Raw genomic sequence first — 17,442 nt, forward strand, 5'->3', positions numbered from 1 at the left:
AATTTTCTGATTTTTCTTTTTTTCTTATTTCTATTATAGACTCAGGGTTTGGGCACTGCTCTGAAGATCTTGTTTTCTGAGAAATTGATTGCAAATATGCCAGAAAGTGGACCCAGTTATGAATTCCATCTAACCAGACAAGAAATAGTATCATTATTTAATGCATTTGGAAGGTTAGTTTGCACCAAAATTTTTTTTGCTAGCCAAGTAAGCCTAATGCAACACATATACTCTCAGATAAAACTGGGTAAGAAATATCCTGTTTAGTGAAATTATCTCACTACAGAATTCTGTGATCTTATGAAATACTTTAACTTTGTAGATACATGCAATCATTAGATGATATTCTTTATTGTCACCTCTTGACTCTTGTAATCATTATTAATTCACTGAGTGCTTCAATATTCATCTTACAGAATTTGTAAACTTTTTCTAATCTATGTGCTATCCAAATGTTTTTTTGAAGGTCCTAGAAAAAATCATGTTGTGTAATGTAGGTGTACATATAAAATTTGTGAATTTGCCATTGTGTAAAAAGGCTAATCATGCTTTTAAAAATAATTTTCATCAAAATGATCAGAAAATAAGCTTAAAATTAGGAACTTACATTTTAAAATTTAAGTACAGATGCATTTCCTCCTGGCCTATCATATCTAAAGAATGCAGAGATTTATAAAAAAAAAAAAACCTAACACTTTCTAAGGACTATATTTCTTCACTTAAAAAATTGATTTAATAATTGACCTTCAAAATTATTCTTTAGTACACAGAAGCTTGACAGTTATATTTGAGTATTTTGCTACTTTTTTCATGGTGGAGAACAGAGCTAAAGTATACTTAAAATAACAAACTTTTTATAAGTTTGTGAAAACAATTTGGTCACACGTTTACTGTTCTCACTCTTTGTAGTCCAAAGGCTTTGATTCTTTGTGTATTTAATAAATATGGTAAATTGATTAGTTTAAGTGTTCATATACTTATGCATACTTAGAATACATATTTTAATGCTATGTACTTTATAAAGTATATACCTATACTTTATATCTAGGTATATACTTTAAATAATAAGCATGTGAATATACTTATGAATACTTAAAAATACAATACTTAAGCACTTTATAATTTTGTACTTTGAAACTTTAATACTTAGTTGTGACTAATTAAAAATAACTGATTTCTGGGGAATGTTATCTTAGTTTTAATATGTCAAATTAAGAACACAAGTGCATCAAAACAGATTAAATGTTTTATGCACCTTTATGTTTGCTGAAATAAATTAACATTTTTTTTCTGTGTTCTGAAAATGCAATGTGAATAACTTGTAGAGAAAAGTTATCTAAAATAGTTTCTGAGTGAAATTTATTTTGTTTACAGAATTTCAACAAGTGTGAAAGAATTAGAAAACTTCAGGAACTTGTTACAAAATATTCATTAAAGAAAGCAAGCTGAAAAGTGCCTGTTTCTGGACAGTGGAGGCCAAAGAATGGAATTTCATTCAAAGGCATAAATAGCAATGACAGTCTTAAGTCAAATGTTTTATATAAAGCTGCTTTTGTAAAAGGGAATTATGTTGTTTTAAATAACAATTTTTTAAATTGTGTTAAATCTATGTGTAATATTATTGTGAGTAAAACTTTGATAATGTGGTATACCTTTAATGTTTAATATTAAGTAAAATCATCAGGATTATCAAATTCACATATGGTAAATCTAAGTAAATGATGTTTTAAGTCTCTCAAACTAGAATTTTGTGTAAGAAGACATAATATAAATTAAACTATGGCCAATGTGAAAAGTGTTTATAAGAGAATGTTATGACCCATTATTAATAGCCTAAATGTTCAACATTTAGGGTGAACAGATTTAGTAAATAAAAATACAGAAGTGAAGTGAAGTGAAGTCACTCGGTCATGTCCGACTCTTTGCGACCCCATGGACTGTAGCCTACTATGCTCCTCCGTCCATGACATTTTCCAGGCAAGAGTACTGGAGTGGGTTGCCATTTCCTTCTCCAGAGGATCTCCCTGACCCAGGGATCGAACCCAGATCTCCCGCACTGTAGGCAAACGCTTTACCGTCTGAGCCACCAGGGAAGTCAAAAAAAAAAAAAATACAGAATGCCTAGTTAAATTTGAATTTCAGATATACAACAGTTTTTTTATATAAGTATGTTGCATGTAATATGGGACAAACATATACCAAAAAATTATTCCTCCTTTCAAATTCAGATTTACCTGGGAGTCCTGTGTTTTATTTGGCAACCCTACAATACATTGGTATGAAACAAATCACTTTTAGAATTATTTTGCTATTTTGATTGGCTTATTTTGGTGTGTAGAAAGATACAATGATAATGCAAGGGTGTAAGGGATTTCTAAACAGTGTGAAAAGTTGAATAGATTTATATATTTATTCTCATAGTACTTTCCCTGATTCTGAATAAAAATTTGGGGAAACTTTTTATTTTTATATAATTTCAAATTTATAGAAATGTTTCCAGGATAGTATCAATACAAAGAACTCTTTTACCAGATTCCTTAATTGTTCATATTTGCTTTCTTGCTCATGCTATCTCTGTATATATACACACATATACTATTTTTTTCTCTTGAAGAGTCAGTTATAGGCATCATGTCCTTTGAACCATGTGTAATATGAATAATGTTTCAATGATTTTTTTTTTCAGGAAAAATATCTGCAACTATATACTACTATAAGCCTTAGAATAAGGAATCATTTTGAGTTCCAATCTAAAATTCTTTTTTGAATTTTGTTACCCTTTTTATGCTGTATAGTTATAGGCATAAAATTTTGGGGTTTTGCACGTGATATTTCTTTCTTTCTTCTCCCCATAACTAAACTGTAATTTTTAGAAGTCTTCATTAAGGGAAGATCTTCAGTGATAAAAATATTTGAAGGGGTTTAGGAATTTATAGCACATGGTAATTGTAGGAAAAAAGGAAGTGTATACCTCAAAGTTATGGGTTCTTTCTGTATGTCTTAGCAGGTATATCAGGTTGAGATGTAACATTATTCATAAAGCAGGGTTTATTTATATAATGGCTTAGAAATGCTACTTAACACTACTGTATACTTTTTCTTCTTTATGTCCCTACGGCCTGATACAGTGTCAAGCACATAGTAGGTGTCCAATAAATATTTTTTGAGTGAATGTATGAAAATGTATTCAATATATTTAAATTAATTATCACAGAACTAAGTTTAATAATATATGTCCTATTTCCTTTCCCCCCTAATTTGAATAGGGCAGGAAAAGAAAGATATTAACCTACTATGAAGTCAGTATTCTTAGAGACTCAAAAGACTATGAAATGAGCACCAAATATAGAAGTGTAAGGACATTTGTGGTACTCTGAAAATCTGGTAGAGGGGTTTAAATTTATTTTAAAATTATTTTGCCTGTGTGACTCTCTCTCATCTTATGCCCCTACTCTCTCTCTTTTTTTAACAGCCAAACTTTTGGAAAGAATATTCCTGTCTTCACTTTGTCCCCCTCCACTTGCTCCCTTAACTGAAATTTGGCTTTTTTCCTTAGTAGCTAACAATCTTGCCTTTTGAAGTCTAAATCCCAATTTTAAATCTATGGTTTGGTTCACAAGCCATTTCTTACTTTTTTTCTGCATTTAACACTGTTGACAGCTCCTTCTTTAAAAATCTGTTTTCCACTAGGTTTCTTGTATTTCCCTCACTTCTGAGTGCCTCTTTTCATGTATTCTTTAAGTTATTCCTTAGGCTTTTATTCCTGCTGTCTTCAGCACTACCACTTCTCACTCTTGAGTCCTTCCAATTCAGTGATCTCTTAAATCTGTACCTTTAGCCCAAACTTCTCAGACCATCTTCATTCTACGCATCTTCACTTGGTTGTCCCACAGACACCTGTGTGTATCTTAAAAAGTTATTCTGCCCCAAACCTACTCTTATGCCTATGCTCCTTCCTTTGGTTAATTTTAGAACCATCACCATCTACATCATCTCTAGGCTAACCCTTCCACTCCCCTGTCCAGCCAGTGTCTAATCTCTATGGATTTTATTTCCATATCTCTGATATATCACTGTCTTTCCATTTTCATTGCTCTTGCCTAAAGTACAAACCTTTTTCCTTGTACCCAACCTGTCTCCTCTCTTTTGCTTCACAGTGTTACCAAAGTGGGCTTTCTAGAAGCACTCTCACAATGTTACTCCCTGCTTAACACACAGTGAATTCATGAACCTTTAGGAGGAAACCAGACTTCTTTCCTTGGTGAACAAAGTACTCTGATAGGGGTCTTTCTGTTTCCCCCAACCTCATGTTCTGCTAAAACAGACTTAGAATTCTTCAGATGCAGCATCGTCAGGCCTCCACACCTTGGTGCCTGCTGTTCTCTATCAAGTGCCCTAGCCATCCTTCCCCACCTGGGAAATTTCTATGTATCCTTGCAGGCCCAGCATAGCGATCGCTTCTGTGAATTCGCCCTTGCTCCATCCAAGGAGGATCATCTAAGTTCTTCTTTTGCGTCACCACTGTAATTACAACCTACCTCTACTGCGTCACTTATTGTACTGTATTGTTTTTGTTTTTTAAAGTTTCCTTTACTAGAATGTGAGCTCCTTAAGAGCAGGAAAAGAAACTTTATCCATGTTTGCATCTCCACGGCATAGTTTTTGGCATATGAACACTTAATAAATGTTTGTTGAATAAACTGCTTTTAAAATGACAACTTTATTATTGCTAGTGATCATACCTTCACTCCAAATATTCTTCACAGTAAGTCAATAGGTGCCCAAGGATTTCCGGACTTTAGGTGATCAATAAAGCTTCTGAAACTATATTAGAAATTTAGTGTGGTTTTGGCAAGTTATGAAAGGGGCCTATTATGGAAAAAATGGTAAGAACTCTTTTTTCAGGGGAAAGCATTACTGAAGAATTTCTTGAATAATCAAAGAAAAGCTGCCCAGGATTATGAGCTAGATAAATTTCTACCTGTTTAAGAATCTAAGGGGAAGGAGAGAGGTGTTGTAAGTTCTTTCACACAAGGATTTTTCTTAGCTTAATGTTTCAATAAACATGTACTATCTAATATGGTCTTCCCAGGTGGCGCTAGTGGTAAAGAACCCACCTGCCAATGCAGGTAGACGTAAGAGACACAGGTTCAATCCCTGGCTCAGGAAGATCCCCTAGAGGAGGGCACAGCAACCTACTCCAGTATTCTTGCCTGGAGAACCCCATGGACAGAGGAGACTGGCAGGCTGTAGTCCACAGGGTCGCAGAGTCAGACATAACTGAAGCGACTTAGCACTTACGCACGTACTATCTAATAACATTGGTATTTTAAAGTATGGCATTTCATATCAAATTAGTGTGTAATACTAATTAGTGTACAGCTAATGTCGTACATGGTTATCTCAGTGTTCAGTACGTACAGTTATCCACGTGTACAATAATAGTTCGACTTTAGATTTTTCAACTTGACAACAGTGCAAAAGCAATACACATTTGATAGAAACTGTACTTCCACTTTTGAATTTTGGTTTCTCCTCCCAGGCTAGTGATATGCGGTACGGACCTCTCATGATTTGGGGCAGTGGCAGCACCACAGTACCCGCTCAGCCACGCAGTCACAAGGGAACACAACCCATACCCAACCATTCTGTACCGAACACAACCATTTCGTTTCTCACTTTCAGTACAGTGTTCAATAAACTCTACATGATATTCAACACTCTGTTACAAAACAGGTTTCGTGTTAGATGGTTGTGCCCAACTGCAGTTTAATGTAAGTGTTTTGAGCATGTTTAGGGAAGGCTAGTCTAAGCTGTAATGTTCCAGGCCAGCTGTATTCAATGCATTTTCACTTAGGACAAGCCAAGGAATATCTGTAATGACAAGCTCACTTAAAGTAAACTGTCATTTGTAACTCTACATATTTTTCTCTTTCCTATGGTAGGCTTCTTATCCTTACATGACAGAAGCTCAATGGGTGTAGTCTGTTAAAAGAGATTAAGAAAACCCAACCTCCAAATAAAAGCACAAACACTTTTATTTTTAACAGTAGTGTTTTGTTACAATTTAGTGAAACAAATAAATACATTCATTGGCCACAGCTATACTTTTATAACCAGTTTGACACTGATTTTATAGCTGAGAAACACTTAAACAATAAAAAAGGCAGCTATGCTTAAAAAAAGCCACTTTAGCTATAAATTACATCTTTCATAAAACTACTACCAGCTATAATGAGTGGCAAGAGTTTCAAAATTAATGACCGTCCAAATGAAACAATAAAAACAAGTACTGCTAATCACTGTAGAATTACACACTTAAGCAATGAAATTCTCTTTTCTAGTTAGTGAACCAAAAAGAAGGTTTGAAATTGTCATCATGTGCTTCAGTGCAGGATGAACAGGGGATCGACAGCCCTTTGATTTGATAAACAACTCCTTCTTTCAAGACCAGACTTAAAGTGCTCCTAGTGCTTTGAAATTTTTAAGCAAAAACTGGGCCAGAAGCTTATCTTTCTTTGAATTTGGTGATTTATTGTGGAAGATGTCTTTAAGGAGACAAATGCAAGAATTCAGGTTCCCTGGTCAGGGATAAGAAATTTACAAATCTCAGATTTGGAAGAATCAACTAATGCAACTGAAAAAACCACGTTATTTTATCTGAAATATTTTTAAAAGAGTAATCCTCACTTATCTGGTCAAATAGGAGCATTATGTAGGGAAGTCTGGGGAAGCTTTCCTAGAAAAAATGTATCACTTTGAACCCCAAGGATTAACAAAGGCAACACATCTTCTTAGATAGCTCTAGATAATTAAATACCTAACATTATTAAGACAATAAATAGTCGGCATTCTGAAAAGAAACCCAGTAACTGAAGTTGCAGTAAAAATACACTCAGGTAAGTGCACGGTATGTTGTCCTGTTACGATCTATAAATTCTATACTATAAATTTTATAAATCCAAAGTGACATGTATAAGTTTATGATTTGGACTAAATTCAGAATTTTTTTTGTACTATAAAAAGATTAAATTTCTTTGTCTGTGTACCAGCTTCCCAAGAGATCAAAAGCATTAAAAATTTCATTTTTTTCTTGGGGTTTCACTTACTGTTATACTTCTGTGAAGTTACTGAATCAATCAAAAAGTTGAAAGATGTTTTATGTAAGAGCAGAAAAAGAACTTTCTAATCAAAGTAAAGACAGAAAAAGACAGTTGTATTAGTTCCAGTTCTGAAGAAATAGATTAGCAAATAACCGTATATAGTCATCTTTAAGCATGTTGTGACAACTTCCCAATGTTGCCTGTTACCTTGGGCTCTTGAGGTATTTAGCATCTACTTTTTTCCATATAGACACTAGTAGAAAGTGCATTTTAAAATTCTCTATCACTTTAGCCTACCATATATATATTATATATATATATTTTTTTTTTAGATCTAAGATAGGACGTTCAAGACAGTTTTAATGTAATTCTAAAAGTACTCCAATATTGTTAACCACTGGTTTTTATACTTACCTAGTTAGTACCTTCACATAAGTTGTTCATTTAGTCTAGTGCTGGGATTAATTTGAATTAATTTGGCTTTGCCCATATGCAAGATATAAAAATGAAAACTAAAGGAAAAATTATATGTATTACAAAGTATTGCACTTGAGCTCACTGCAATAACATATCATGATTTAATTTACCTGAGGTTAATCCTGATTCATAGGAATAATGGGTAAGATTTGCTATATTTTATTTCAGCTAATTGAATGCCTTTGAAAATGTATTCATGTTTAACTTAGAATTGTATATTTTCTGAATAATTCTTAAATGCATCTGTAAACTTTAGTCCTAAGAAGTTTCTATCAATATCTCCCTACACAAAAATTGCTGTTGTTTTCTTGAAGAATCATGCTTAAACTACTGTATTGTCTTAACCATACAGAATAATCACTTGACCAATTCTACTCAAAGTAGCCACATAATTTTGATTAGTATACTTTGCTCTTGAAGAAATGACTGTGACTTTCCAAAGAACACTGCTGGTCCTCACTGTAAAGGATTACTAGTATCATTTCTTTAAAATGATTGAATAATTTCAGTTAGTACTGTACAATCATGCTTAAAAGAACTATCTTCAATGATTACCTATTTTCAATAGATCTTTCAAAAGAATGATACGTTTTTATGCCTTCATTCTGTGCACTGTTCACACTATAAACTTTATTGGGTAAGAATTCCACATGGAGTACACTGCTGAATATACAGGCTTTGATTTTTGTAAGGAATCTGCCTCCTGATTTGATGTACAACATAACATCCCAGTGTGAACACTGGGTATGACTTTGGGGACTGCAGTGTACTCTTTCAGAACAAAGATAAAAGTGCAAATATGCGTTCGATATTCCAAAGTCAGGATGTACGGAGGCCATCGAGTCCCTTAAGATCTAATCCTTCTTTTCTCTGGCTCCAAATTTTCCATTGTACTTCATTTTACCAGGACGAGGTCAAAAGTAACAGCTGTGTCCTCCACTGGACTCAGCCACATTTCCAGGCTTTGTTTTCAGTTGTAACGGATAATGGAATGTTTATGCAAATGGAATTTAAACACACTGAATATACACATTCATGAAAAATGATTGAAGAATCACAACTTGATGATGCCATCAGTTTTGTGGTGTTACGTATAAGCTATGGTGACTGTTCATATCTAAGTTACTACAAGTAAAGAGCAAAGGAGCAGTGTCCGTCAGAGGTCCATTCAGGTGGGGAGAGACTGTGTAACTGCTGCTGCCACAGCCAGTCATGGTGCCGTACCAGCCCAAACCTTGTGAATTTGATAAACTGCAAAAAAGGGGCAAAAAAGGACTGTGATCAGGATATAATAACTCATGCTGGCACTTCTAGTTTTGAATGAATTATGTTCTTCACCAAATAATGGCTTTCTACAAAATTCAATAACTTATATCTAATATCCTTGATTCTATATCACATATTAGAAAAGAATGAATAAATACCATTCAAAATTAGTAGAACTTGATTATCAGATAATAATAATAGTAACATAGTGCTTATTATGTGCTGGGCTTTATTCTAGGACATACATATGTATGTTTACACACACATGCACTCAGCCTTCACAACAATCCTATCAGATAGGTTCTATTATTATCCCTATTTTACAGATGAAAAACAGACAAAAAATTGAGGTTAAGTAACTTGTCCAGATGAAGTGAGGGTTATAGAAAATGCTGCATTAAATTCAAAGCATTATTTAGTGTGCATTAAGGCTTCCTCGGCACTGATACCAAAGCTAATGGGATGGACTTGTAATGATTTTGGAACAAGGAGGGCACTGAAGATTTCTTATAGCAGCTAAGCTTCCCAAGAGTTTTATTTAGAGTTTCTCTGTGCAATTTGAACAGCATAGTAGATATGGAAACATATATAACAGTATTTCTTCTCTGCTCACCAACCCCCATCAGCTTTGAACTAACAAGGGATCCTGAAATGAAAGGGTGCCATTTTACCCCCAAAGGCATTTCTCAAATAAAGGTAATATGTGGACTTAGAAGCAGATGATAATTCTTTATAGTACAGGTCTCATCATGGGTTTAACATCTACTGTTCTACGCGCCAATGTTAAATGATCTTATTTATTGACATATATCAGCAAATCACCCTTTTCATATTTGGGTTAAAGCTTTTTTAAAAAAAATCTATGTTGGTACCAATTCAGTGCAACTACCTTCCTTCTCTTGAACTTCCCAGTCTTGGCAAGTCATCATCACTATCATATCGCCTCGGATTGTCGAAGAAGTATGCTCTGGAACTATAACTGTGACTGTTTATCATGCCAGCAGGTGCCTGTGAACAATGTAGTAGATAGAATATGAAGATTTACTTTTCAACTAAGAAAGGAGGCTGAGATCTATAATCCTTTTTAGTCTTTGCCAAAAATAGAAAATCAATATAAATGTTCTATTATTTTTAAAAATAAGGAGAACAGGCATTAGGTAATGTTATGATATCATACCAAATTCTGGTTTAATCTCTGTGCCCGGAAAAACAGTACCACTGACCATGCTGGCACATGTTCCCACAGAAAGAGGACCATTCCAAATACAATATACTCTTCTCCACTTATGTCTTTTACATGAGCCTGTGAATAGAATATGGTCGAGCAGTTTTAAAATCAGTCTTACATGTAAGGAATCACCCTCCACAAACAACTTGCTCCAGGTAGGGTAACTTAAAAGATCAACTTACAAGCACATAGAACTCTAAATTAATTTTCCATATTTTATGGCTTCTCATGTAATGATATTTATCCTTTAAAGATCATAAAATGCTTTGATGTTAAGTAGAATAAAGAGGTATTAACTTTTTCAACACATCAATTTATGAAAATATTTTTAACACATGGGTAGTGGTGTGGGTGGTTTAGGTCCTGTAGTCTGAGGAGGGTTATAAATGAGACTACAGGTTCCAGCTGCTCCAAAGGCAAAATAATCGCACTTACCCTGAGTTACACCTGTAGAGAAATGTAACATGCAGGTCACTCAGCTCTGTTGCTATTTAAAAACATGCTTTTGGGCTTAAATTCCATGTTGAATTTGTTTCTATTCTAATAAATGTGGGGAAAGAGAAATGGGAAAAGGAGTGAAGGGAATCTGCCACACGGAACCAAATGTGAAAATTCCTTCTTTGAAAGATAATTAAAATCCTGATAAAACAGCATTCCAGGATGCTTAAATTCAGTACGAAGCTAAATTAATATAAATAAAGACATGACATGCACTTAGGTCAGGCTACTTCTAGCAGAAGGATGGAGAATGCTGGGAGGTCAGATATGCACAGCAAGCGTGCCAGGAGTCACTACAGAAAACACCTAGACACCCAAGGAACTATGAATGCGCTCCCATTTTCAAGACTGATAATGCCAAATTTTCATAAAAGTCATACATCTAAAACTAAACCAAATATTTAGGTTATATATAGTTCTTGGGTAAGAGAGAATTAATTTCATCCTAGCAAATTAAAGACATAACCATATTTACTAGCTAATGACAGAATATCAACTTATAAAGAGATACTTAAACACTATCCTTTACAAATTAGTAAAGCAGAGACACTACTTTGCCAACAAAGGTCCGTCTAGTCAAGGCTATGGTTTTTCCAGTGGTCATGTATGGATGTGAGAGTTGGACTGTGAAGAAGGCTAAGCGCCGAAGAATTGATGCTTTTGAACTGTGGTGCTGGAGAAGACTCTTGAGAGTCCCTTGGCCTGCAAGGAGATCCAACCAGTCCATTCTGAAGGAGATCAGCCCTGGGATTTCTTTGGAGGGAATGATGCTGAAGCTGAAACTCCAGTACTTTGGCTACCTCATGCGAAGAGTTGACTCATTGGAAAAGACTCTGATGCTGGGAGGGATTGGGGGCAGGAGGAGAAGGGGACGACAGAGGATGAGATGGCTGGATGGCATCACCGACTCGATGGACATGAGTCTGAGTGAACTCCGGGAGTTTGTGATGGACAGGGAGGCCTGGCGTGCTGCGATTCATGGGGTCACAAAGAGTCGGACACGACTGAGCGACTGAACTGAACTGAAAATAGATTTATGACCAATAGATTTAATACACTGTTAATATTATTCACAAAAAGAAAATAAAATACTATTTTGGGAGAAGTTCTCTCTGAAGAATGATTTCAACTGCTACATATGAATGAGAATTTTTAAACATAGAACTTTGAAGTATGATTACTGATAGTGGCTAGAGATTCCATAAAAGTGTTTGCAAGTCAAACACTCAAAACATTCTCCTAGTCAGGCTAACTTCATTATCATACACTTAGATTTGCAATACATGTTAGGTTCTTACCTTATCTGAAAGATTATCCCAGCCATAATTAAATGGACTTTCTAATGTATCCTGAGATATGGTGATCACCACCAAATTATAACATGCTCTTGAAGAGTACAGAAGAATGACCACAGAGCCTACGACAACAGTCTGGCATAGAGACATACCCTAAAAGAAATAAAAGTCATCATCACAACAGTATGCACATTTATCATGATATACATTGTCCACGTACAATATAGTCACCTCTTGCAATGCACCCCTAGAAAACACTGAGTGAGTGCCAGTTGAAATCAACTCTTGATTATCATGCTTTACAATTCCTATTTTTAGAACCACTTGTGTTTCAACTACCCTGTTAATACATATAAGTTCTTTGTCAACTTTCCCAGCAGCAGCTGGAGGAAGATTTTGTTCGGCCAAGGTTACCTTACTCCTTTAAGTAATATATGAATAAACAAGTTGGCAAATGATTGATGTTAATCAGAGAGGTAGTTTAGGCACAATGAGAAAAGAATGGGAGATAGAAACATTAGTCCATTTGATACACTTAATTTCCAATAAGAAGTAAAATTAGAATAGAAACACAATTCCTGTACTATTTGCTTTGTTCTATTAGAGTTGATGTTAATCCTCTGTTGATATTGTTATGTTGATGACAAAATGATGCAGGCACCCAAATGCACTTTCAAATCCAAAATATTTTAATACTAAAGCTTTCACCATTTCCTGAAATATAGAAAGAAAGCCTTACATAACAGTGGTTGTAACAGTGGTTGTCAGCTGGAGTGTGTATATTGGAGAAGGGTGTGGTATCCACTTTTGCAGAGATTCTTAACCTGAAATATTTGAATACAGTTGGTTTCCTTTGTAATCCTATTTATCTTAAAGACATTATTCTGAAAAGTGACACAATTGCCAAACATATATTGTGAAAAACACCTAATATGGTGTTTTGGAAGTTTGTGTTTTAGTGTCACAATGATTAAGCGGAAATGATGGCATTCACCACACAAGGGCCAGGGCTGCTGGATGATTGACAATTTACAGGAGAGTTCTCCACGTAAGAGAATTATCTGACCTTCATAATGTCCCCATGTCCTCTTGGACATTTATGAAGATGAAAAACTTATCCATAATGATCTGAGCCAGAACCTAAATCTGTTTTAAATATAAACAGAGTTTATGCTTACACAGTTTTAAATAGATGCCAACATATCCAGAAACACACATAACATGTAAATCGAGGGAAATTTGTCCTTTGTTTTTTGTTCAGACCTTTATCAAGAACAGTCAAATATTTCAGAAAGGTATGAAAGTGACAGCAATACTGCTTGTGGTGTACAGTGCAAAAGCAACACACCTGGAACAGTCTGCATTTATAGTCTCATCCACAGTTTCTATGTGTAGATACAAGCATCCGACCACTGTAGCATACCCTCAAATCTACACATTCAAATATTTATTAATTACTTTCCTTTTATTTTCTCATTATATTACAATTAGGGCAATTGCACTGAATTTTTGAAGTTATGTGTGTATGTATGTTACACAATCTATTAATTTCAGCATAGAAATAGGTGATTAAAATTTATGAGAAGGTTTCAATGGGTTTGATAGGATTGAAAAATATTATTATAACTGATATCCTCGTAAGAACAACACATTTTTAGAGGTGAATGAGAAGAAAGCAAACTTAAAGATGAAATATATCTTGAAAGATTTTGGGATAGCAACAGCATATCTTCTCTGATCTAACTCACTATTACAGCAAAAAGTATGTGTGAAAATAAAATCCTAGCAAGATTAAAGTTTTTAATCAAGACTAAGCTTTTCTACAATGTGCATTTTTACTGTGCATATTTATTATGAATCAAAAAAATGTTGCTAATAAAAAGCTAATCTAAAAGCAATCCAATTTCCATTTTAAAAGTACTATATTATTACAGAAAAGTAACAAGTTAGAATGCTATAAGCATTATCATCCTTTAATATAACCATAAGTAAATTTATAGTCACTGCTTTAAGAAATACTATGACTGCTAAAAGTAATAACATCTTATAATACGGAGTTTCTCTACTTACACTTGTAAATATTATAAAAAACTGCAAAGAAGTGTGAGCAAAGAATAGTATCAGAGCAATTAACAAAGCAAAATTGCAGCCAAATTACATACTTATAATAGAGAAAGAAGTCCACCAATTTAGAAAACAAATTAAGATTCTTCCCACAAAATATAGGGTCATAAAACAAAAGATATCAGCCACATGGAAAGTTACAGAAAATTTTTCTAAATCGAATAGTCATGACAAACAATTCCACTCAGGAGCAATCCTCAAAGAATGATTCTCCCTTCCTCTACCTCAGACATTTACATACCACTGTTTTAGGAATTCCACACTTGACAAGTAAAGAAGAGTTAGATCTCACTCCGGTATGCTTACCATTAACTAGAGTTCAGTATTTGTTTATAGGTACTTTTAGGACACAGATATGTCGATACCTCAACTTACCATTCATTGGTTTTGACAACTGGTGTATACAAATAAAAAACATTACCATCACTCTCAAATGTTCTCTGACATCCGTTCCCCACCAGCCAACCCCTCAGACACAAATATTCCCCTGCTTCTGCTTCTGTTTTCACTACAACTTAGTTTGGCATACTCTAGAACTTCACATAAATGGAATTATAGAATATGAACTCTTGCGTAGGTATCACGCACTCAGCGTAACGTTTTGAGGCTCATCCATGCTGTTGGATGTACCAGGAGTTAGGTCTTTGCGCTGCTGAGGTGGACAATTACGGTGACCAACTCCTGGTTTGCTCAAAAGTTTCCTAGTTAAAAAAACGTTCCTAGTTTTAGCACTGAAAGTCACGTATTCCAGAAATCCTTTGAGTCCCTGGCAAACCAGGACAGTTAACCCCACTAATTCCACTGTATAATTAATTACATGAATTTGTTTATACGAGAATTTGTTTATTCACTTTTTCTGTTGATGGACTGTTTCTGTGAATGTTCTTACTCGAATCTTTTTGTGGACATATTCTTTCGCTTTTCTTGGGTAAATACCTCAGGATGGAATTGCTGGGTCATGTGATAGGTTTAAGTTCAGCTGTATAAGAAACTGCCAGATCTTTCCCCAAAATGGATGTACAATTTTATATTTCCAACAAAACATGAGAGTTCCAGTTGTTCCAATTCCTAGCTAACATTTGGAGTTGTCAATCTCTTTAATTTTAACCATGCTGTGGATATTTTGGTTTTAATTTGCATTTCCTCAGATGACTAACGATACTGTGTTTATTGGCCATTTGTACATCTTTTGTGAAAAGTCTGTTTATATCTTTGACCATTTTTAAATTGGGCTGTCTTTTTAAAAATTATTGAGTTGTAGACAGTCCCTGCATATACTGGAAATGATTCCTTGTCAGATGTATGCATTGCAAATATTTTCTTAAAAGTCTGTGGTTTGCCTTAGCATATTCTTAGTCTTGCCTTTTGATGGGAAAATTTAATTTTGATTAAGTCTAATTTATTATTATTCTTTTGTGATTACTTTCAATGACCTGCTTAAGAGATCTTCTAAAGGAAATTAGTCCTGAATATTCATTGGAAGGACTGATGCTGAAGTTGAAACTCCAATACTTTGGCCACCTGATGCGAAAACTGACTTATTGGAAAAGACCTTGATGCTGGGAAAGAGTGAAGGCAGGAGGAGAAGGGGATGATAGGGGATGAGATGGTTGGATGGTATCACTGACTCAATGGACATGAGTTTGAGCAAGCTCCGGGAGTTGGGGATGGACAGGATAGCCCAGAGTGCTGCAGTCCACGAGGCCACAGACAGTCAGACATGACTGAGTGACTGAACTGAACTGAAGAGATCTTTGCCTGTATCCAAATTGCAAAGATAATCTCTTATGTTTAGTTTTAAAAGCTTTAGACTTTTTGAATTATATTTAAATTTGTGACCCATTTTGAATTTTTGTGTGTATATGAGATGCAGCTAGAGGTTCATTTTATTTCATGTGGATATCCAGTTGTTTCAGCACCATTAGCTTTCCCTTTGAATTGTTTTAGCACCTTTGTCAAAAATCAAGATTGTTTCCAGGCTCTCTATTATGTTTGTCTTTGTTTTAATTACTATGGTTTTACACTAAGTTTCCGGAGAAGGCAATGGCACCCCACTCCAGTACTCTTGCCTGGAAAATCCCATGGACGGAGGAGCCTGGTGGGCTGCCGTCTATGGGGTCGATAAGAGTCGGACATGACTGAGTGACTTCACTTTCACTTTTCACTTTCATGCATTGGAGAAGGAAATGGCAACCCACTCCAGTGTTCTTGCCTGGAGAATCCCAGGGACGGCGGAGCCTGGTGGGCTGCCGTCTATGGGGTCGCACAGAGTCAGACACGACTGAAGCGACTTAGCAGCAGCAGCAGCAGCGGCACACTAAGTTTCAAAGTCATGTGGTCTAACTCTTCTTTTTCAGAATTACCTTCTGCATTGTTCGCTACAATAACCGTTAGCCACATGTATTTACATAATCACATTTAAACACGTTAAATGAAAAGATCAGTTCCTTTGTAGCTCTAGCCCTCTTTCAAGTGCTCAATAGTTACATATTGGCTAGTACAGATACAGAATATTTTCATCATCACAGAAAGTTCTATTGGAAAGCACTACTTTTTTAAGTATTTTAGGTCCTTTGTATATCCATATAAATTTTAGAATAAATTTGTCAATTTCTGTTTTTTAAAGCCTCAAGGTACAATTATAATTGGGATTGCATTTTATTGATCTTTTGTGTGGAAAACTGTCATCTTAAAAATACTGTATCTTCTAATCCATAAATAATGGTCTTCAATGATTTAGATCTTTAATTTCTCTCAGCAATATGTAGTAGTTTTCAGTATAGAGGTACTGCTTATTTTTTGCAAAATTGATTCCTAAGTATTTTGGGTTTTTTACGCTATAGAATTGCTTTTTGAATTTAATTTTCAAACTGATTATACCTTGTATATGTATGAAAATCATGTAATTTTGCATTTTGACTTTGTATCCTGAGTACTTGCTATATTCATGATTCCTCGGGATGCTCTACTTAAACAACCATGTTATCTGCAATTAGAAACAGTTTTCTTTTCTTTTTTTTGATGGGCTAGGTGGTTTTTAAAAAATATTAACTTATTTTAATTGGAGTATAATTAGTTTACAATATTGTGATGGTTTTTGCCATACATCAACATGAATTGGCCACAGGTATACATGTGTCCCCCCATCCTGAATCCCCTTCCTGCCTCCCTCCCCACCCTATCCCTCTGGGTTGTCCTATTATACACAGTGAATTAAGTCAGAAAGAGAAAGTCAAATACTGCATATTAATGCATGCATATATATGGACTTTAGAAAGATGGTACCAAAGATCCTATATGCAGGGCAGCAAAGGAGTCACAGATGGAAAAAACAGTTTTACTTCTTAATTTCTAATTTTATACCTTCTGTTTTTGTTTTATTGGACTATTGAATAGAAATGGTGAGAACGGACTTCCTTGCTTTGTTCCCAACCTTAAGGGTAAAACATCC

The 17,442-nt window shown here is 34.9% G+C and overlaps 2 protein-coding genes across 4 annotated transcripts in view; one reads left to right on the forward strand and one right to left on the reverse strand.

Moving 5' to 3' along the window:
• The window catches only part of ERO1A (endoplasmic reticulum oxidoreductase 1 alpha), a 53,086-nt gene extending 48,386 nt beyond the window's left edge, over positions 1–4,700 (forward strand). For all 3 annotated transcript variants that reach the window (XM_070796894.1, XM_019968113.2, XM_019968114.2), the window contains 2 exons: positions 40–173; positions 1,375–4,700. In XM_070796894.1, coding sequence (XP_070652995.1) covers positions 40–173; positions 1,375–1,435 — 195 coding nt within the window. In that variant the 3' untranslated portion in view covers positions 1,436–4,700. The remainder of the gene's footprint in view (positions 1–39; positions 174–1,374) is intronic.
• A 1,320-nt stretch (positions 4,701–6,020) lies between these two features.
• GPR137C (G protein-coupled receptor 137C) overlaps positions 6,021–17,442 on the reverse strand; it is a 62,390-nt gene continuing 50,968 nt past the window's right edge. Inside the window, exons 4-7 of the mRNA XM_019967729.2 lie at positions 11,871–12,020; positions 10,024–10,149; positions 9,736–9,854; positions 6,021–8,831 (exon numbers count right to left, since the gene is read on the reverse strand). Coding sequence (XP_019823288.2) covers positions 8,654–8,831; positions 9,736–9,854; positions 10,024–10,149; positions 11,871–12,020 — 573 coding nt within the window. The 3' untranslated portion in view covers positions 6,021–8,653. The remainder of the gene's footprint in view (positions 8,832–9,735; positions 9,855–10,023; positions 10,150–11,870; positions 12,021–17,442) is intronic.

The sequence above is a fragment of the Bos indicus genome, chromosome 10 (assembly GCF_029378745.1).
Source record: "Bos indicus isolate NIAB-ARS_2022 breed Sahiwal x Tharparkar chromosome 10, NIAB-ARS_B.indTharparkar_mat_pri_1.0, whole genome shotgun sequence".
Taxonomy (NCBI): domain Eukaryota; kingdom Metazoa; phylum Chordata; class Mammalia; order Artiodactyla; family Bovidae; genus Bos; species Bos indicus.